The 22362-nt window shown below is 47.5% G+C and overlaps 2 protein-coding genes across 2 annotated transcripts; both read right to left on the minus strand.

Annotated features, from left to right (window-relative positions):
• Positions 1–112: 112 nt before the first annotated feature.
• On the minus strand, positions 113–6000 carry Il27 (interleukin 27). Its single transcript, XM_004670185.2, has 5 exons — positions 5970–6000; positions 3937–4100; positions 3754–3852; positions 2136–2294; positions 113–379 (listed from the first exon to the last, which is right to left on the minus strand). Exons 1-5 carry the CDS (start codon positions 5998–6000, stop codon positions 113–115), a joined length of 720 nt encoding a protein of 239 aa, XP_004670242.2.
• Positions 6001–17136: 11136 nt separating this feature from the next.
• On the minus strand, positions 17137–17440 carry LOC123453626 (TP53-regulated inhibitor of apoptosis 1-like). The gene has a single exon (XM_045130656.1). The coding sequence runs from the start codon at positions 17438–17440 to the stop codon at positions 17210–17212; it is 231 nt and encodes a 76-aa protein (XP_044986591.1). The 3' UTR covers positions 17137–17209.
• Positions 17441–22362: the final 4922 nt, after the last annotated feature.

Raw genomic sequence — 22362 nt, forward strand, 5'->3', positions numbered from 1 at the left:
AAGGGGTTGTGAATTATTGGGTCAGGGCTGGGGACCGGTAGATCCCTGCCTGGACTGAGGCAATGTAGGCCAAACTCCAGTAAGTAGAGTCCCAAAGGGTGAGGAAGGAGGGCTAAAAGGTCACTCCATAGGGCCTGGGAGCCAAATGCTGGGAATCCCAAGATGAGCCTGGGTGCCCAGCCTTAGACAGAAGCAGCAGGTCCCGCACAGCCCGAGACAGGACCAGCTCCAAGGAGCGTAGGAGCTGGTGGGTGTAGATCAGCTGGGGCCAGGACACCGGGGTTGACCCCTGCGTGGGGTCAGCCAGAGCCTCTGGGAGCTGCCCCTTCCCCTCCTCCTCTTCTACCTCCTCAAGACAGTTGAATCCTGCAGCCTGCACCTGTGAGGAGAAACCCATAGGTCACACAGTGGTCATGCCAAGAACCTCAGCCATTCTTCATTCCTTATATGTGCCCATCAGCAACTAGTGACACCAGTGAAAACAAGACCATAGTTTCTTTGGACAGCATTTACTTCAGACCTTTCATCTGACAAGTTTATATATATGTAGTATGCGGTGCTGTGCATGGATGCATACACCCTGTGTATATGTGAATTGAGGACAAAGGAAGATGTCAGGTGTCCTCCTCTGTCACTCTTCCACGTTATTTCCCTGGGACAGAGTCTCTCACTGAACCTGGAGCTCCCTGGTTTTTAGTTAGACTGGCTGACCAGGGATCCTCTTGTCTCTGGCCCCTCAGCATTGGTATCACAGACATGCCTGATTTTTTTTGTTTGTTTTTATTTTTATTTATTTTTTTGAGGTAGGGTCTCACTCTAGCCCAGACTGACCTGGAATTCACTGAGTAGTCTCAGGGTGGCCTCGAACTCACAGTGATTCTCCTACCTCTGCCTCCCAAGTACAGGCCTGGCACGCCTGATTTTTTATGTGATTTTTTTATGTGAACTCAGGTTCTCATGCTTGCACAATAAGCAATCTTGCCCAATGAGCCTTGAACTATCTTCCCAGCCCCTATTGTGTTTTTTTAAAAAAATTGTTGTTGTTTTATTTTTAAGAAAGTTTTTTTTATTTTGTTTTTTAAGGTAGGGTCTTGTTCCAGCCCAGACTGACCTGGAATTCACTAGGTAGTCTTAGGCTGGCCTTGAACTCACAGCGATCCTCCTATGTCTGCCTCCGAGTGCTGCGATTAAAGGCATGAGCCACTATACCTGGCAAAGACAGTCTTGCCATGTAGCTCAGGTTGGCCTTGAATTTGAAGTCCTCTTGCCTCAACCTCAAAAGTGCTGGGGTTACAGGAATGTACCACCATGCCCAGTTTATCTGATTTTTTTATATAACTTTAAAAAAAAGATTTTATTATTATTTATTTATTTGAGACAGAGAGAGGGAGGGAGGGAGGGGGAGAGGGAGAGGGAGAGGGAGGGGGAGAGAGAGAGAGAGAGAGAGACAGAGGGAGAGAATGGGTATACCAGGGCCTCTAGCCACTGCAAACAAACTACAGGTGCATGCGACCCTTGCACATCTGGCTTATGTGGGTCCTGGGGAATCAAACCTGGGTCCTTAGGCTTCATAGGCATGTGCCTTAACCACTAAGCCATCTCTCCGTCCCTATCTGATCTTTTTGTTTGAAGGAAATGGACATGGTACAGCAAGAGAGTACTAACAGAGTAAAGGTTACTCCCCAAGGATTGCCCCTAGGGTCAGCCTTCAGGAAGTTCCTCTGCAATTAAGGATTATTTCAGGATCGAAAGGGGCGGAGGGATGATGTAGCTAGTTTTCATGCTTACATTTTCTATTCTCATTTTATTAAGGGTAAAATTTCTCTTGCCCTTTGAGATGTCCAAGAGAATCTGAGTGATGTCAGACGATTGGAGGGAAAAGGAAACAGATGGGCCTGCCTATGCCAGAGGCTGTCTTGGGTGCCTTAGGGATCTTCCCTCATTGGCGTCCAGCCCCAAAAGCAGGTATAGATTTAGAGGATAGAGCTGGGCCCTGGTATAACTACTCATCAAAGGATCTGGAGTGTCTCTAGGCTTCCCCAACCCTATTGCTGGGGTGTTTCAAAAGAGAGCTAGTGAGTCTCCATTTTGCACGTGGGTCTCTTGGAGTTGAGGGACAGAAGCAGTCACTCTACCTGGAAGTGAAGATGCCGTTGCAAGTCCCGGAGATCCAGCCTTGTGATCCACAGCTGCGCCCTCTCTGAGTGGGACCAGGCCCCCTGCCTCCCCAGACCTCCCAACAGGGCATGGAAGGGCCAAAGTGCTCTGGAGAGGAAGCAGAGTCGCTCTGGGTCCTATTGAAGGGGAGGGGAAGGGTCAGGAGAGGCCTGCAGGTCAAGAAACCCCCATCAAACCCAGGCCCAGCTCTGTCTGGTTCTCATTTTCATTCTAACCTCTATTCCATCCTCATATGCGTTCTTACTCTCAGTCCCTGGCCCGTGGCCATCACTACTCCCACTCCATTGTCTTTGACCTGTACCCCATCTCCCCAGACCATGCCCACACCCGTCTGTAACTACCCCCATCCTCTCCATCTGAAACCCCACCCTATTCCTTCCTGGTCCACCTCACCCAGTCTCCTGATCATGTCGTGTCTCTAACATCTCCAAACACTTACCCATCTCATTCCCAATCCTAATCGCCCCTCCATCCGTCCTCTAAACAGTCTCTGCCTCACCATCTACCCATTCCACCTCCCACCCCATCCCCTTCTCTTCTCCATTCTCCACTGTTTTCACTCTTTCCCCCAATCCCAAACCCCTTCTCTCTTTCACATCCCCAATTCCATCCCTTCCCGCTCCATTCTCACTCTCTTCCTTACCCCGTTTCTAAATTCCAATGCACTCCATTTCCTTCTCCTTCTTTTCTCCCCCTCTCCTTTTTTGAAATAGGGTGAAATAGGCTGGCTCAGTTAGGGTGCATGCCTAGCATGAATGAAGCCTGGCTTTGATATCCAGCAACACATTAAAAAAACAACTGTATGTGATGGCACATGCCTGTAATCCCAGCCCTCCACTCAGGAGGTGGAGGCAGAGAATCCGAAGTTCATGGTCATCCTCAACTATGAAATGAATCTGTGGCCAACCTGGGCCACATGAGGCCCTGACTCAATCTCTCTCCCATGTGTGTGTCTCTCTCTCTCTCTCTCTCTCTCTCTCTCTCTCTCTCTCTCTCTCTCTATATATATATATATATATATATATATATATATAATATGAAGAAGAAATAGAGTCTTGTGTGTATGTGTTGTGTAAGATGTGTGTTGGCATGTGTTTGATGGCACGTGTGTGGAGATGAGAGGGCAATCTAGGGGTGCTAGTCCTTTTCTTCCACCTTGTTTGAAACAGGCTCTTTCCTGTTTGGCTGTTGGGAAGCCCCTGTGAGCTTCAGGATTTTCTTGACTCTGCCTCCCACTGCAGTAGGCACACTGGGATTACAAATACCTGTATCATTTTGTGTCTGGCTTTATGTGGATGCTGGAGATTTGAACTCCAGTCATCAGGTTTGCAGAGCAAGTGCCCTAGAACACTGAGCCATCTCCCCAGCCCCCCAGAAACAGGGTCTTACTGTGTAGTCTAGGCTGGCCTCAAACTCAGGATCATCATCTCTGTGCCTCCTGAGCTCTGAGATCAGAGATGTGTTCCACCACACTTGGCTCCCAGCTTTATCTTTATATCCAAAGACACCTTCGTCTACCTCCTGACCCATCTTTCACTCAACCCCAACCTACGTTCATGCACCATGCTCACTCACAGAGAGGTGGCGCCAGGCCTGGAAGGTCAAGGACACGTTGGGGAGCTGCTGTCCCAGTGGCAGGAGGTCCAGGCTCACTCCGGGGAGGTGAGACTCAGCCTGAGGAGCAATGTCTGTTAGAGGGGGTTGGTGGGACTAGGGAGTCTCCCCATTCCTCGAGCCAGCAGCACTAGGAAGACTCACAAAGCGACGGACATGACCCTGAACCTCGGAGAGCAGCTTCTTGGCGAGGTGCAGACTGACTGTGAACTCCTTTCGTAGTTCCTGCAAGCCTAGAGTGGTCCTTGGAAGCCCCCAGGCACCGGCTCCCACGAGAAGCAAGGAGAACAGCAGCAGCAGGCTGAGCCCTGCATAGAGGGGAGGGAGTGGGTAAGACAAGAGCTAGAGAAGAATCCTGAAGGAAGAGAACCAGTGTACATATAAGCGCTGTGTGGCCACTTTCATGGGCATCCTCAGAACCACAGTACAGACCCTATGCCATCTCTGCACAAGTGCCCGCTGTTTTGCAAGCAGACCAAATATCTTGACTGCCCACTAATTCCTTTGGCCAAGTGCCTTTTGCATTTTGCACTTCAGGTGGCAGCCTGGTGGCCAATATTCTTTCCATTCTGCAGAGGAGGAAAGTGAGACAGCAAGGTCCAAGGTCTGAGGCAAGACCTTAAGGGAGTCAGGGCTGGATCTGTCCAAACACAAGCGGTATGCTGTCCCCCAGGGAACTCAAGGGAAACAGACACTCTGTTCTGCCAAGGATTCCTTAAGTTCAGCCAGGAGGCTTGGGTGCTTTCAACTGGCCCCAGGGCAGAAGGGGTGGCCTGGCCAGGCCAGTGGCTCTATCCTGTGAAGTCACAGGGACAGGTTGGTCCAGTTCCTCTAGACAGATGGGTCACTCTGTACTGGTTTTGCCCACCTGGGACCGGAAGAGACAGGGCATACAGATGGGAGGGGAAGGGGCTGTCTTTCATCCTGGTCTTCCCTTTAGCAAGTCACTCTTCTCCCTGTGCCCTAGGCCCCCATCTGTGAAATGGCTGCCTTAGGAGGGCTTTTCTTGGAAAGAGGGAGGTAGGGCTGTGAAGTGAAGGCTCTGGAAAGAAGGCAGTGTTCAGCAGTTTCACTCTTGGGGTGAGGAAATGGAGCAGTCATGGTAGTTATGCAATTCCCCTGGAAACCCCAAACCCAAACCATCCACAAGTCCATTCCCACTCTCACTCCTCTCCTGGCCCCTGCCCTGTCCTTCTTTATCCCTAACCCTGAGCTCTTCTCTTCAAAGCACCCTCAGGAGAGGCTAAGTGGAGCTTCTTGAGCCGTGCACTACCTCGTGGTCTTTCAGAAGGAACAGAACTCTGGCATTTGGGCCTCTTGGCTTGGGGGCCACTTCAACCCCCTGGAATCCTGGAGACCTAAGCAGAATAGGATGGTTCCTAGTTCTAGGTTGCTAACTGAGTGGGTATTCCTGGGTCCTGGCAGGCAGTGCACAACCAGATTGAGCAATGTTACCTCATTCCCACCTACCACCTGGAGGCCCCAGCCATCCCTCTTAGTAGCCAAACCTGGGTTTTGGGCCCTGAGCTTTAAGGGCCCTGCCCTCATCATACAGTCCTTGAGCCTACCCAGGCTTGTCATCTGCTCCTCCGTCTACAGCTCTGGTTGTTGCCCGTTAGCCACCAGCTGCAGATTGAGCCTCCTTCCAAGCTCCGAGCTGACCCAGTGAGGCTGTGAGCCCCTTGTACCATCTTCCTCCAGCTGACTTCAGCTCTCGGCCTCTCTCCTCACTTATGTGCCTAGTCCTTCTGGCCAGCCAACACCTGTCCAGCCCTTTCCACTCATGCCAGCCAAACTGTGGCCTCCCCTGCCCAGCCTGGTTGGAAACATGGCTCCACTGTCACAGCCTCTACCCACCCACACCAGTTTCACTGCTATCCACAGCCAACTGTGCCTGTAGGCTCCCCTGAGCGGTTACCTCTCAGCCTGCAGTCCAACCCACCTGTCAAGCTCTCCCATCCTCTGCCAGACTCCACCAAGCCGCCCATCCCCCCCTTTTTTTGAGGTAGGGTCTCACTCTAGCTCAGGCTGACCTGGAATTCACTATGTAAATCTCAAGGTGGCCTCGAACACATAGCGATCCTCCTACCTCTGCCTCCCAAGCGCTGGGATTAAAGGCGTGCGCCACCACGCCCGGCTCCTCCCCCCCTTTTGCTCAGCCCCAGCCTCCAACTCACGCCAGCCAAGGTCTCCTGCCACTTGGCCCATGTCAGGGCCCAGCCTGTCTATGCAGCCATCTCCTGGGTAGGGGGGTCTTATACTGGGGGCTACTCCCGGTTTCACTTTCTGTCCTGCTTGTACTTTCAGCTTTGGTTCACTCAGTCTTCCTTCTTTATTACCCTTACTAAAATGGGGAAATGTAGTTTCCCTTCCCAGAGGGGGAGCTATGAGGATGGCAGGAAGCTCTGTTCCAACCCATCTGAGCTCCAGGGCCCAGCCCCTCCCTCTATTTCTCGCTCCTGGGCTCTGTCCTTTCACCCACTTGCCACGAGTGGGTCTCAGAGACCCAACCCCTTCATGCTTCTCTGCTGCCACTGGCATCCAAAGACTCTCGCCGGCCCACTGTCCTGCGAAAGACGGATGGCCAGGTAAGGGGATTGCCCACTAGAGGGGGACTGCGGTTTGACTCATCCTTACCCAGTGCCATGTACGGGAAGTCAGAGCTGCACGGTGGCTGGATGAGTCTGTGTGGGTCTGGCTGGGGCTCACTTTGATGCGCTGAGGACATGTATTCAAACTGTTTGTAGCCATCAGGATTGGGTAAAACTCAGCCCAAGGCCACATGATCATGGTCAGCTCCATGCATAATGGCTCAGGTTTTTGGCTAGTCATATGTAGGATTAGGGCTAAATTTGTTGTAATTCAGTGTCAGAGTTTGTTCTAAAGGCTGGATTCAAAGGGTGTACCCTTCAACGTTCTGCCTCTGTCTGTTTTGGGGGCCAGGGCTATCCATGAGCCTCTCTGTGGTTGGTCAGCATTGGGCTTAGAGCTTCCTCAGCGACAGAGCTTGGTGTGGCCTCTGCTGAGACTCTGACTAAGGTGAAGGCTCAGGCTTAGGCTGGGATAAGGGCTCAGTCAATGACCAGGATCAGGTCTCAGCCTGTGGCTAGGCTGGGATTGTATGAGGTCAGGATAGAGGCTCAGCCAGAACCCACAACAATCCAGGTGTTTTTGCTCCACAGAGACCATGTGACAGGGCTGGACCCTTCCACCACCTCTGGTCCCTTCCAGAACAGCCCTGCCTTCAGCCACACCCTGGATTTCCCATCTTCAGAGAGCATGGGGGATTCTTGGTCTTCCCCGAGCTCCCACTTTCCTTTTGGGACTTGTGGGGTTTCCCTGCTGGGTCCCTGCTGTGAGACAGAAACCAAGGGGGCTTCCCCTTCCTGCACTCCACCTCCTCAGCCAGGCCTAGGCACTGCCTATCTATCCAAGGCTGCCTGGGATGCTGTGCTGGAGAAACATCAACCTGTCCTTGGGAGCTGTCAGGGAGGGATAGAAAAGAAGGTAAAGGAGCCCAGGCTGGAGTGCTGGGGGCCCGGGAAGGGGTCCCTGAAGCACCCCCAAGTGGTAGCAGCTCCTTCCTTCACTTTGGGCATTGCAGGTGCTCCCCTCAGAGCAACCAGTGTCCCAAGCATCTCAGGACTAATGGTGAGGGCTGGAGAGATGGCTCAGCAGTTAAGATGCTTGCCTGTAAAGCCTAACGACTGGAGTCCAATTCCCCAGCACCCATGTAAAGTGAGATGCACAGTGACTCATGCGTCTGGATTTGGTTTGCAGTGGCCAGAGGCCATGGTGTGTCCATTATCTCTCTCTGCCTTCAATCCCAGCACTCAGGAGGCTGAGGGGAGGATCGCTGTGAGTTTGAGGCCAGCCTGAGACTAATTCCAGGTCAGCCTTGGCTAGAGTGAGACCCTAACTTGAAAAATAAAAGGAAAGAAAAACAAGACTTGGGCTGGAGGGATGGCTTAGCAGTTAAGGCACTTGCCTGCAAAGCCAAAGGACCCAGGTGTGATTCCCCAGGACCCATGTAAGCCAGATGCACAGGATAGCACATGCATCTGGAATTTGTTTGCAGTGTCTGGATGCCTTGGTGCACCCATTCTCTCTATCCCTTTCTTTCTCTCTCTGTCAAATAAATAAAAATACAAATATTAAAAAATGATGCCAAGCTTGGCACATGCCTTTAATCCCAGCACTTGGGAGGCAGAGGTAGGAAGATCACCATGAGTTCAAGGCCACCCTGAGACTACATAGTAAATTCCAGATCAGCCTGGGCTAGAGTGAGACCCTACCTTGAAAAATGAAAGAAAAAAAAAAAAAAAAGGACTAATGGTGAGCTCAGACAGAGCCTAGCTAATCTGCCATCTTCAGCACGTTCCACACTGCTGTCACCTTGGAAGTGCAGATACCCTGCTTGTCCCTACTGTGCCCATAGAGAGCAATGTCCTCCCTCAGCTTCCTCCACTGTCCCTCCTACCCTGCCGCTGTCTGACCTGCTGTATCCTTCATGAACGACCACAGCCTCTTGGACTGCACGACCTTCTCCCCCGCTACCCCGGGCCCCGCTTCCTGTGCCCTTCACCCGAAGGCACCCGCACTCTGTTCTGGCCACAGCAGTTTTACACTCATGTTGAAAGTGAGGGCCCACCTCAGGCTTTCTTGCCATTGTGCAAGACGTTCAGTTTCATCTTCTAGAATGCTCCAGTAGCCTTCACCACCCTTCCCTGTTCACATTCCCTTTGTTTCCAGTTTCTCTGCTGACTGGTTACCCTCCCTGCTACACGTCTTGTCTCAAAACCCTTTTCAGGTTTTTGTCTTGCTCATGCTCCTCTTTCTACCAGGCTCCTGCTATGCAGGCCTCCTCTTTGCCCTTAGAACATCAGGTCCACTCCTCCCTGCCTCCAGGCTTGTGCACTTCTTTCTTCTGGAGAGTTCGCTTGTCCTTAACATGTCTTCTCTCATGTCAGCTTTCCAAATGGCCATGCCACAACATAAAATAAAATAAATCAAACCTCGTTCCCTAGAGGAAACCAAGATGGCCTGTAGGGAAGACCAGAAGGCAGGGGCAGAAGCTCCCTTGGCTTCTGTCTCACAGCAAGGTCCCAACTGGTCAGCCTCACAAGTCCCTGCTTTGTTTTATGCCTAGCCTTTATTGTATTATTTTTATTTATTTATTTTAGTTATTCAAGGTAGGGTCTCACTCTCTAGCTCAGGCTGACCTGGAATTCACTATGTAGTCTCAGGATGGCCTCGAATTCACAGCGAACCACAGCGATGCCTCCCGAGTGCTGGGATTAAAGGCATGCGCCATCATGCCTGGCCCTTGCTATTGTTTCTCTTGTTGTCTTATCGATCTCTTTTGGTTTTGTGAATCAGGGTCTTACTGTATAGCCAAGGCTTGCCTTGGACTCTGGATTTTCCTGCCTCATTGTCCTCAGAGCTATGGTTTAGCTGGAGCCAGGAGGAAAAGGAAGGAACGTGGTAATGGGTGAGAGCTATTAAAAGATCTGGAAGCCTGGGTGTGGCCTCCACTGTGTGATTCAGGTGAGTCACTGGCCTGTTCAGGATCTCAGTTTCCTCTTTGACACATGACAGCAACTTTCAATGGTAGCCACAACTATTACATAGAGAAACTTGAGAATAAATCAAAGAAAAGAACCACTTTCTGAGTTTCTGATTCTTCTCTAAGTCCTGTGGGGCACTCCAGGGGCTTGGGGGAACCCTGAGCTCAGAGAAGCAATAGCCGTTTCAGATGTGACTTCAGAGAAGCTTCCGGGAGGGGAAGTCTTGTTGGAGGGGCACAGAGACTGGAGACAGAAGGAAGACTGGAACTCAGGTCCTGGGTTTCCAGTTTAGGCAGCAGGGGAATCCCTGGGCTCTGAGATGTCAGCACCAAGGCTCAGAACCAACCTCAGGGTGAAACCAAGATGACCCATAGGGAAGGCAGGCAGGCAGCAGCAGGGAAGGTACTGGAGCTAGACCCCACCTGAAGGCTTCCAAGGCCAGGTGGATAGCTATCCTGGATCCGACTCCGTCAGGCTTTCTTTTTCTTTTCTTCTTTTAATACTTTATTTATTATTTATTTTCAAGAAGGGGGGATGTGCATTCCAGGGCCTCCTGCCACTACAAACAGAACTTCAGATGCATGTGCCACTACCTTTAGCATCTGGCTTATGTGGACACTGGGGAATCAAACTCAGGCTGTCAGGGTTTGTAATCAAGCACCTTTAATTGCTGAGCCACCTCTCTAGCCCCCATCAGGAGATTTTTATTTATTTATTATTTTTTATAGTTATTTATTTGAAAGAAAGAGAGAGAGAGAAGAGAGGCAGATAGAGAGAATGGACCAGGGCCTGTAGCTGCTGCAAGCAAACTCCAGACACATGGGTTGCCTTATATATCTGGCTTATGTGGATCCTGGGGATTTGAGCTTGGGTTCTTGAACTTTGCAAGCAAGTGCTGTAACCACTAAGCCATTTCTCCAACCCTCCTTTTGACAAGATTTTGGCAGGTATATAGTTGTTAGTAAAGTGCTTGCCTAGCATAAACGAAACCCTGGGTTCCATCCCCAGCACAAACTTGGTATGGTGGGACATGTCTGTAGTCTCAGGACTGGTGTGATGGACGTCACACATGAATGCAGGGGTAGGAGAACTGACCTATTGGTACAGAATAGGACCAAGGTAGCTTTTCTTACAGGCAGTCAGCCAGTAGAACCCCTGTCTGACTCAAGATGGCTGCAAGCAGCAACTCGTGGCAACTTCCTCCTCCTCATTCCAGTTTTCTTGGGCTTAGCATACATGTGGGCTGGCCCCTTCTGAATCAGCCATATATATATATGTGTGTGTGTGTGTGTAATTTTTATTAATTTGAGAGAGAGAGAGAGAGACAGGACATCTGCTGCTGCAAATGAACCCCAGATGAATGTGCCACCTTGTGCATCTGGCTTTACATGGGTCCTGGGGAATTGAACTCAGGTCTTTAGGCTTTGCAGGCAAGTCTTAACTGCTGAGCCATCTCTCCAGCCCTGAGTCAGCTTCTTCAGTCCACCAACCAATCAGGTCTCTCTCTCCCTTGCATACCTGAGGCTGATGACGAGGCTCATCATAATTGGATGTTTGATCCATAAATGGGACTGGCTTGTGTGTATAAATCTCTTGTTTCTCTGGATCCCTCTTGGCATGTGTGTGAGCCTTTCTTTCTTTCTTTTTTAAATTAATTAATTAATTAATTAATTTATTTATTTTGAGAGCGACAGAGAGAGAGAAAGACAGATAGAGGGAGAGAGAGAGAATGGGCGCGCCAGGGCTTCCAGCCTCTGCAAACGAACTCCAGACGCGTGCGGCCCCCTCGTGCATCTGGCTAACGTGGGACCTGGGGAACCGAGCCTCGAACTGGGGTCCTTAGGCTTCACAGGCAAGCACTTAACCACTAAGCCACCTCTCCAGCCCTCTATTTTCTCTTTTTTTTTTTTTCTGAGGTAGGGTGTCACTCTAGCTCAGGCTGACTTGGAATTCATTATGTAGTTTCAGGGTGGCCTTGAACTCAAGGCAATCCTCCTACTTCTGCCTCTACCTCTGGGTGCTGGGTTTGAAGGTGTGTGCCACCACGCCTGACTTGGATTTCTTTTTTCTTTCTTTTTAATTTATTTGAGACTGACAGAAAAAGAAAGAGGCAGAAAGAGAGAGAGAGAGAATGGGTGTGCCAGGCCTTCTAGCCACTGCAAACGAACTCCAGACATGTGCGCCACCCTTGTGCATCTGGCTAATGTGAGTCCTGGGGAATTGAGCCTCCAACTGGGGTCCTTAGGCTTCACAGGCAAGCGCTTAACTGCTAAGCCATCTCTCCAGCCCTTGGATTTCTTTCTTTTTTTTTTTTTTTTTTAATAAAAAAAAATTGTATTTACTTAGAAGCATTCAGAATGTCAACAAAACAGCTGCATTTTTTTTTTTTTTTTGCAATTACAGGGTGATATTCAGTTAATAGAACAACAATTATTTCATATAAGCTGCATCAGAGACAACTGAAGATGAAAAAAAAAAAGCTACTGTCCGCATATATAATTAATTTGTGCTGTGCATCAACAAGAATCTGCTTTAAATTTCCATGCCAATTTACAACCCCCATACTGTACCAAGCAAGGTTAGTGGCTATTGAAAATACCACCAGGACAGGTCTATCTAAAGACACATTCAGTAGTGTGTTAACTATACAAAAAAAGACATTGTACAGTTTAAAAACAAATCTTACACAGCCTTACATTTCATTTTTTTTTTAAAGCTTTTTTTAAAATTAATTAATTTATTTATTTGAGAGCGACAGACACAGAGAGAAAGACAGATAGAGGGAGAGGGAGAGAATGGGCACGCCAGGGCCTCCAGCCTCTGCAAACGAACTCCAGACGCGTGCGCCCCCTTGTGCATCTGGCTAACGTGGGACCTGGGGAACCGAGTCTCGAACCGGGGTCCTTAGGCTTCACAGGCAAGCGCTTAACCACTAAGCCATCTCTCCAGCCCTTTTTTTGTTTTTTTTACATTTCAATTTTTTTTCTTTAGAAGGAGTGAGTTGTGTAGAGGAGGGTTAAATGCTTTATAGACAAGAAAAAAAAACTGCACTAGAACCAATTTATTCTTCATCATCATCTTCCTCCTCATCTTCTTCATCTTCCTCCTCTTCCCCATCCTTTTCATCTTCCTCATCTTCCTTGTTCTTGCTCTTTTCAGCCTTACAACTCCTTTTCTTTGCTGCATCAGGTTTCCCTTTAGCTCGGTAGGCAGCCATGTCCTTTTCATACTTTTCCTCATCGTGGCAGCTTTCTTTTCGTAAGGCTGCTTGTCATCTGCAGCAGTGTTGTTCCACATCTCTCCCAGTTTCTTTGCAACATCATCAGTGGATAGGCCGGGGTGTTCTCCTTTGATTTTGGGGTGATATTCAGAACAGTACAAGAACAAGGCCGAAGGAGGCCTCTTGGGTGCATTGGGATCCTTGAATTTCTTTTTTGTTTCCCCTTTAGGAGGGATATAGGTTTTCATTTGTCTGTCCTACCTTGGATTTCTTTTTAAACCAGGCAATTTTCTGCCTTGTTTTTGGGTACTTTCCTGCTTTGGAACATATGTGATTTCTAAGTGTGTGTGTGTTGGCCGACTTGTCACTGTATAAGGGAGATTTTCTCCATAGCCCCTTCCCTGCCTTGGGCTTCCTGCTAGCCTTCTCTCTGAATCCTAACTCTCCCCAGAATAAATCTTATAATTCGGGTTGGAGAGATGGCTCAGCAATTAAAGGCTCTTCCTTGCAAAAACCTGATGTCCTGGGTTCAATTCTCAAGTAACCATGTAAAACTATATGCACAAAGTTGCACATGTGCCTGGAGTTTATTTGCAGTGGGAGGAGAGCCTGGCATACCCATTCCCTTCCTCGCTCCATCCCTGTCCTCCTTCCCCTCCCCGCCCCCCGCCCCCCCCACCCCGCTTGCATTCATTATGTAGTTTCAGGGTGGCCTTGAACTCAAGGCAATCCTCCTACTTCTGCCTCTATATATATCTTTTGTTTTTTATTTTATGTTTTTATTTTTGTTGTTGTTTCTTGTTTTGCAAGGTCGGGTCTCACTCTAGCTCAGGCTGATCTGGAATTCACCCTGTAGTCTCAGGGTGGCCTCGAACACAGGGTAATCCTTCAACCTCTGCCACTTGAGTGCTGGGATTAAAGGTGTGAGACACCACACCCGGCCTATTTTTGGGTTTTTGAGGTAAGATCTCACTGTAGCTTAGGCTGACTTAGAATTCACTCTGTAGTCTCAAGCTAGTCTTGAACTCACAGTGATCTTCCTACCTCTGCCTCCCAAGTGCTGGAATTAAAGGCACGTGCCACCATGCCCAGCTTTTAAATTAATGTTTTAAAATTAAAACAAATATTTTATTTAAGGCTGGAAAGCTGGCTTAGCAGTTAAAGTACATGCCTACAAAGCCTAAGGACCTAGGTTCAATTCTCCAGGTCCTACATAAGCCAGATGCACATGGTGGTGCATGCGTCTGGAGTTCGTTTGCAGTGGCTAGAGGCCCTGGAGTGCCCATTCTCTCTCTCTCTCTTACTCTCTGTCATAAATAAAGAAATAAACAAACCTGTGGAAATAACATCATTAAAATATTTAATTTATTTATTAGACAGAGAGAGAGAGAGAGAAAGAGAAAGAGAACACCAGGGCCTCTAGCCACTGCAAATGAACTCCAGACACATGAACTACCTTCTGTTATCTGGTTTACATGGGTTCTGCAGAATTGAACCTGGGTCCTAAGGTTTCACAGGCAAGTGCCTTAACTGCAAAGCCATCTCTCCTGCCTATTTTTTTTTTTTTTTGAGGTAGGGTCTTGTTCTAGCCCAGGCTGGCCTCAAACTCAAGGCAATCCTCATATCTCTGCCTCCCAAGTGCTGGGATTAAAGGCATGTGCCACCATGCTCATCTTAAATAAATACACACACACACACACACCATACACACACACACACACACACACACACACACACACACACACATATATATATATATATATATATATATATATTTTTTTTTTTTTTTTGAGATAGGGTTTCACTCTAGCCCAAGCTGACCTGGAATTCACTATGTAGTCTCAGGGTGGCCTTGAACTCACAGTGATCCTCCTATCTCAGCCTCCCAAGAGCTGGGATTAAAGGCTTGCGCCACCATGCCTGGTTTGAGTCTGCATTTTTAATTTTTGGCAACCTTGGACAAGGACATAAAAGTCTGGGGTCCACAGGCCTGGGATATTCTGTATCTTTATGGAATTTAATCCCTCCTTGGACCAAAATTTCTGCATTGCTATGAGGGCCATGAGAAGGTGGTGGCCAAATCGGCTGAGTGTGGAAGGACGTGCAGGAGGCAGGGGCCGCAGAGGAAAACGCAGGGAGTGAAAAGTCCCAGATTACGAAAAAAAAAAAAGAAAAGTCCCAGATTGAGTCCCACACCACTCTTCCTTTTCCTGTGTGTGCCCTCTTGGTCAAGACCATCACCAGGTCTGCTTTACTTTTCCATCTGCCAAACAAGGCCCATGCTCCCAAACATGCAAACTCTCAGGCTGACGTGAAGGTGAACTTGATGATGTTAGGGCTGTGTCAGGAGAGTAGGGACACATCAAGATTATGTATAAGAACCCAAAAGATGGATGGAGAGATGGCTTAGTGGTTAAGGTGCTTGCCTGCAAAGCCTAAGGGCTTAAGTTAGATTCTCCAGGTCCCACATAAGCCAAATGCACAAGGTGGTGAATGTGTCTGGAATTCATTTGCAGTAACTAGAGGCCCTGGTTTAAAAATAAACCAAAAGAAAAAAAAAGATTATGTATAAGGGCTGGGGAGATGGTTTAGCAGTTAAGGCACTTGCCCCTGGAGCCTAAGGACCCAGGTTCCATTTCCCAGAACCCTGGTAAGCCAGATGCACATGGGGGCACATGCAACGACAGTCCATTTGCAGTGCTGCGGGAGGCCCTGCCCCACCCATTCACTCTCTCTCTCCTCTAAATAAATAAAATAAAATTTAAAAAATACATTTTAAAAAATATTAATAAGAAGCCGGGCGTGGTGGCGCACGCCTTTAATCCCAGCACTCGGGAGGCAGAGGTAGGAGGATCACCATGAGTTCAAGGCCACCCTGAGATGACAGAGTGAATTCCAGGTCAGCCTGGACCAGAGTGAGACCCTACCTCGAAAAACCAAAAAAAAAAAAAAAAAAAATTAATAAGGGCTGGAGAGATGGCTTAGCGGTTAAGCGCTTGCCTGTGAAGCCTAAGGACCCCGGTTTGAGGCTCGGTTCCCCAGGTCCCACGTTAGCCAGATGCACAAGGGGGCGCACGCGTCTGGAGTTCGTTTGCAGAGGCTGGAAGCCCTGGCGCGCCCATTCTCTCTCTCTCCCTCTATCTGTCTTTCTCTCTGTGCCTGTCGCTCGCAAATAAATAAATAAATAATTTTTAAAAAAGTAATAGCTGATCTCCGTTTAAAAAAAAAAATTATAGGGGTTGGGGATTTAGCTCAGTGGATGAGCGCTTGCCTAGCAAGCGCAAGGCCCTGGGTTTGGTCCTCAGCACCGAAAAAAAAAAAAAAAAAAAAGACAAAATCATAAAAAAAAGACCAAAAAAAAAAAACAAGGGAACTAAAAAGAAATTATAAAAAAAAAGATTAATAGATGAGGACAGATGTGGTGGCTCACACCTTTAATCCCAGTTTGGGGTCCAACAGACCCACACTTCCCCTTGCAGCACCTTTTAGTTTGTGAACTTGCTCTAGGCATGTACCTGCTCTGTGCTTGGCACATCTGCCAGGCGAGGAGGACACTCAATACTAGCGGGACAGGACTCTTACATCAATTATGCGTATAAGTAAATCAGTACTGCCATTGAGTAGCCAGGTACTCTTAGGTAAGTTACTTAACCTGTCTGTGCCTCAATTTCACCATTTGTATGTGAGGCAAAGAATGAGAACTGTTAAGACTGAGGCTGGCAAGAGAGATCAATGGAAAAGGCTTGCTTACAAAGCTTACTGGCCCAGGCTTGATTCTCCTGAACCCACACAAAGCCAGATGCACAGTGGTAAAATGCTCTGGAGTGTCCATACTCTACTTTTTTTTTTCAATAAAAGCTCATGTTACAATTTATTTCATTTTCATGATTACAGACATTATATAGGGCACAGTAGACAGCTAAAAGCAAGCACCTTTCCCACATCTGCATTTGACCACAGGCAGCATTTTTTCTTTTGAATGATGTGCAGATTAGCTTGAGTTGAAAACTGGCAGCAGCGGGTCTTTGTAATGAAGGTGCTTCTTCACTGGCAACCAAGCATGGTAAGTGTGAGCCATGCTGTGAACGCTGAAGTGGTCATCCAACTCGGGTTAAGGCAGGCATTGTTAAAAGCTTCCTCCCCTTCACTAACACAGGCCACCAGCAATCAACTATTACCACATAAAAATAAAACCGTGCTCCCCATTGATTGGAACCTTAGTGCCTGGGCCCCTTTTAAGAGCATTAGCTCCCTGAGAGGAAAAAGAGGTCCTAACCGACTGCTTTCATGGACGATGACCCTCGTAGAGTGTACCTAAGGTCCTTTGCAGCAAAAATCAAGATCACCTTGGCCAGTTCATCATTACTTACATACAAGGCGTGTTTAAAGCTGATTACAGACCATGTATTGCAACTGTAATCCCAAGAAATTGTTCAGTTTTAGCACATTTCTGCAAGTGAGAAATCATCTCAAAGCAAGAATGACAGTTCATCATTTGTTAGAAGAAGGAAAATCCAGGAGGCAGAAATAAAAATCCCAAACTCATCAAAACCCATGTCTATCTTCATAGCCTTTGTTGACAAAATCCAGACTCCTTTCTGTTCCTAACGTGAGGAATCCAGCTTCAGGGTCAAGAAGAGTTTTCAGGCTTATCTTTGCCATGGCCCCTGAACTCCAGTCCTTCAATAGGAATCTCTTTCTCCTTTATTGCTTTCTGAACACACTGCTGGTAGCGCTCGAAGAGGTCGGTGCGCAGGTCCCCAGAGCCGTCCCCTTTCAGGAACTTCTCGGCAAACCAGCGATTGAAACACTGGTCGTACTCGCGCTTCATATCCGTGCAAGCCTCCCCGACGCTGTTCATGGTGAGGGCCTTTTTCAATTTTTTTGAGAGACAGAGAGGGAGAAAAAGAAGCAGAGAAAGAGAGAGAGAGAGAGAGAGAGAGAGAGAGAGAGAGAGAATAGGCACACCAGGGCCTTTCAGCCACTGTGACTCCAGATGCATATGCCCCATTGTGTACACGTGAGACATTGCATGCTTGCATCACTGTGTCTGGCTATGTGGGACCTGGAGATTCAAACATGCATCTTAGGCTTTACAAGCAAGCACCTTAACCACTAAGCAATCTCTCCAGCACTGACCCCCCCCCACACACCTTTTTTTCAAGGTAGGGTCTCACTCTAGTTCAGACTGACCTGGAATTCACTATGTAGACCCAGGGTGGCCTCGAACTCACAGCAGTCTTACTACTTCTGCCTCCCAGGTGCTGGGATTAAAAGCATACACCACCATGCCTGGTTTTATTTTATTTTAATTTTTTTAGTGCAACTTAAGTTAGCAACTCAAACAACAATTTTTATTTATTTAGTTTTTGAGCTTTTTCTTTTTCTTTCTTCCTTTTTTGTTTTTCAAGGTAGGGTTTCACTCTAGCTCAGGCTGAGCTGGAATTCACTAGGTAGTCTTAGGGTGGCCTCAAACTCATGGCAATCCTCCTATCTGTGCCTTCTGAGTGCTGGGATTAAAGGTGTGCACCATCACGTCTGGCTTGTTTTTGAGTTTTTTCAAAATTTATTTGAGAGAGAGAGAAAAAGAGAGAGGTAGATAGAGAATGATGGAGAGAATGGGCACACCACAGCCTTTAGCTGCTGCAAATGAACTCCAAATACATGTATGACCTTGTGCAACTGGCTGAGGTGGGTCCAGAGGAATCAAACCTGGGTCCTTTGGCTTTGTAGACAAGTGCCTTAAACTCTAAGCCATCTCACCATCACTACTCTATTCTTCTTGATATGGAGTGGTAGGGGTTCAGAGGGATTAGAGTCCTTGAACCCCAAACCCTTAGTTCATGTCTGCTTTTTAAAAATATTTTTTATTGATAACTTCCATAATTGTAAACAATATCCCGTGGTAATTCCCTCCCTCCACTTTCCCCTTTGAAATTCTACTCTCCATTGTATCCCCTCCCTCTCTCAATCAGGCTCTTTTTTATTTTGATGTCATCATCTTTTCCTCCTGATATGATGGTCTTGTGTAGGTATAGTGTCAGGCACTGTGAGGTCATGAATATCCAGGCCATTTTGTGTCTGGAGGAGCCTGTTGTAAAGAGTCCCACCCTTCCTTTGGCTTTTAAATTCTTTCTGCCACCTCTTCCTCAGTAGACCCTGAGCCATGGAAGGTGTGATAGAGATATTTCAGTACTGAGCACTCCTCTGTCACTTTCTTCTCAGCACCATGGTGCCTTCTGAGTTATCCCAAGGTCACTGCCACCTAAAAAGAGAAGGTTCTCTAACAAAAGTGAGAGTAGCATTAATATATGGGTATGAACATTAAGAGAAGTGCTTACTGGGCAGTTTGGTGAGCATAGTATATACATTTAGCCAGACAGCAGCAGACATTACACTCCCAGGGCTCATGACTACCCCTGTTGTAGGTTTTCAGTATCAGGGATATATTACTTCCCATGGAGTGGGTTTCCAGTTAAAGTAGAGGGCAGTTGGTTTCCCCCATAACAGATGTGCCACTATTGCGCCAGCTGGCTCATCTGACCTGGTAGGCCAAATATAAGGCTTGCAGTGTCCACTGTGGGGTATCTTCACTGGTAATTTCTCTCTTTCCCATTGAACTGTATGCAGCGTGGCTTTTTCCAGCTTTCTGTCAGCTGGTCTACATGGAGGAGGTTTTCAGTTCAGCAATAGCAGGGTTTCTCAGTGGCCTTGCAGCCCAAGTATGTGGAATCTTCACCAATAAGGTCTTACCACCTATTCCTGGTGGGAAACCAAGTGCCCTGGCAATGGCCTGTAATGTTTTGGGGGCATCAAGGACCTCCCTGGCCAACAACTCACTGAAAGGTATCCCATCCCTGGCACTGAAAACTTTCTAGTAACAATCTATGGCTCCTGTGTGTTTCATTGTCCAAGAAAGTAGGTTTCCATATGGCTTAGATTTTGATTAGTCCTCCCTCCACCTTCCTGTTAGGTGAGGACAAAATGGAGTCACAGAAGATAGTAGGAGGGCAACAGAGACACAAGGAAGTGGGTCATCCACATTCCTCAGGGAACCACCCAGCCATCATCCCTTCCTTGCCTAACAATGCCCCAGGTCTAGATTTCCTGCCCCTTATCTCTCAGGACACCAGGATACTGTCCTGGTATTACCCCCTGGCTATCTTAGATCTCCCCTAAATAAACCCTTTCTTTACTTCCCTCTTCTTCACCTTCCCCCAACTGAAAAGCTCTATATAGCCCCCTATCTAACTCCAAGTTGACTGCTCTGCTCTTGAGAGTCAGTCCTGGCAGCTCGTGTTTTTCCTGAATAAAAGCTTCCACCTCTGCCTCAGAGTGGTCTTCGTGGTCTTGGACACTCCTGAACCTTACATCTGGTGCCATGACACAGATGAAGCTCTTAGTTGCCCTCTTGGGTGGCCAGTCCTCCTTTACCCTGACCAGACCACCGAGCTGCCATTTGACCCTCTAAAGGCCTTGGACCATCTCTGTCTGATACAGGCTCTCACATCCACCACTATTCAGCCTCACTGTTCTTCCCATCTCCTCCCTCCATCTCGGTAAGTGGCCCTCTCTTTTGGGTTGGCCTGTCTTGGGTTTCATCCCTCCTGGTGGAAGCCACACCGGCATGCCAGGCTACACTCCTCAGACCCTAGGCCCCAACCCCAGGTCTTGAGAAAGACGCACTCTCGAAACCTTGGGTCTCTCACTCTCTGGTCTACCATACACTAAGGGGTGCCTTGTGGTTCTGTTGCACCATCTTGGGACACCCCCTCTCCCTCCCTCTTCTCCCTCTCCCTTCTGAGCTCTCATCTTCCACTGCCAGCCACCTTCATCTTCCACATCCAGCAGCTCTCATCATCAGGAGCACAGTCGCCCTTACTGCCCACTAACAGGCTAAAAAGCCGACACTTGTGACCTGTATGGCCTCTGCCCACATGGAAGGTGCAGGCCCCATGCACCCTAACGGGCCAGGGGGTCATATTGGTGTTCTGTGTAAACCCAGCTTGAGCTCTGATTTATTTTTTTAAATATATATATATTTTTTTAAATTTTATTTATTTATTTATTTGAGAGTGACAGACACAGAGAGAAAGACAGATAAGAGGGAGAGAGAGAATGGGCGCGCCAGGGCTTCCAGCCTCTGCAAACGAACTCCAGACGCGTGCGCCCCCTTGTGCATCTGGCTAACGTGGGACCTGGGGAACCGAGCCTTGAACCGGGGTCCTTAGGCTTCACAGGCAAGCGCTTAACCGCTAAGCCATCTGATTTATTTTTTTAATCACTCTTGTTTTGTTCTTTCCCTGTCTCCTTAAGAACTTAAAGCCTCTATGACTCTTGGACAACATCTTATCTTTCTCTGCAATTCTGTGCTTGGCCACATCTATAAGCTGGACAATGGGTCCAAATGGCCTGGTAATGATACTTTCGATTTTCAAAGTCTCACTGATTTAAAAAAAAAAAAAAAAAAAAAAAAAACTTCTGCCAATGTGTAGGCAAATGGTCTGAAATACCCTATATTAAAACAGTTTTTTCACTCTGTATGCCTGGCCTTCTCTCTGCTCTCCCTGCTTTTCTCACTAGGTCCTTCTAGCAATCATACCCCAACAGCTCCTCCAGCTCCCTCAACTTCTCCTGACACCCTGCCTGGCAACAAGGTTTGATTTTAATCTCTGCAGTTGTAAAAAAGAAATAGAAATTTAAAATGGGAATGCATAACTTCTGAATAAATGAATGAATGAATATGTGAAGGGAAAAACACGAGATGCCAGGACTGACTCTCAAGAGTGGAGCAGTGAGGGCTGGAGGGTTTGCTTGCGGTTAAGGCATTTGTCTATAAAGACAAAGGAGCCAGGTTTGATTTTTCCAGGACCCACATTAGCCAGATGCACAAGAGGGTGCACATGTACGGAATTTGTTTTAGTGGCTGGAGCCCTGGTGCACCCATTCTCTCTCTTTCCCTCTCCCTCTTTGTCTGTCAAATAAATAAATAAGTAAAACTTTTTTAAAAAAAGAGCTGATCAATCAATTTGGGATTACAGATAGTGGGCTGTATAGAGCTCTTCAGTTGGGAGAAGGTGAAGAAGGGGGAAGAAAAGAAAGCATTTTTTTTTTTAAGTTCCATCATTGCATTCTTTATTCAAAATGTATGATATACAATTTTTACATCTATAAATGTACCAAACACTTTCCCCTGCTTAATTTTAACCATGTAAGATTGAATTGATCAGAATTCTTTTTTTAATTATTTTATTTTATTTTTATTTTTTTCTTTTTTCTTTTTTTAATTTTTATTAACATTTTCCATGATTATAAAATATATACCATGGTAATTCTCTCCCTCCCCACCCCCACACTTTCCTATTTGAAATTCCATTCTCCATCATATTACCTCCCCATTACAATCATTGTAATTACATATATACAATATCAACCTATTAAGTATCCTCCTCCCTTCCTTTCTCTTCCCTTTATGTCTCCTTTTTACCTTACTGGCCTCTCCTACTAAGTATTCTCCTTCTCACGCAGAAGCCCAATCATCTGTAGCTAGGATCCACATATGAGAGAGAACATGTGGCGCTTGGCTAAGAAAGCTTTTCTTTAGGGGAGATGTAAGATAGCCAGGAGGTGACACCAGAACAGTAACCAGGTGACCTGAGAGATAAGGAGGCAGGAAATCTAGACCGGGGGCATTGTTAGGCAAGGAAGGCTGGGTGGCTCCCTGAGGAGTGTGGATGACCCACTTCCTTGTGTCTCTGTTGCCCTTCTGCTGTCCTCAGTGAC

The sequence above is a fragment of the Jaculus jaculus genome, chromosome 12 (genome assembly GCF_020740685.1).
Source record: "Jaculus jaculus isolate mJacJac1 chromosome 12, mJacJac1.mat.Y.cur, whole genome shotgun sequence".
Classification (NCBI taxonomy): domain Eukaryota; kingdom Metazoa; phylum Chordata; class Mammalia; order Rodentia; family Dipodidae; genus Jaculus; species Jaculus jaculus.

Coding starts and splice junctions, on each gene's coding strand:
- Il27 (XM_004670185.2), bottom strand. CDS start 6,000: ATGGGCCAAGTGGCAGGAGACCTTGGCTGGC. Junction 3,853..3,936: donor AGGGTCATGTCCGTCGCTTT/GTGAGTCTTCCT, acceptor ATTGCTCCTCAG/GCTGAGTCTCACCTCCCCGG. Junction 380..2,135: donor AACGGCATCTTCACTTCCAG/GTAGAGTGACTG, acceptor TTCTCCTCACAG/GTGCAGGCTGCAGGATTCAA.
- LOC123453626 (XM_045130656.1), bottom strand. CDS start 17,440: ATGAACAGCGTCGGGGAGGCTTGCACGGATATGAAGCGCGAGTACGAC.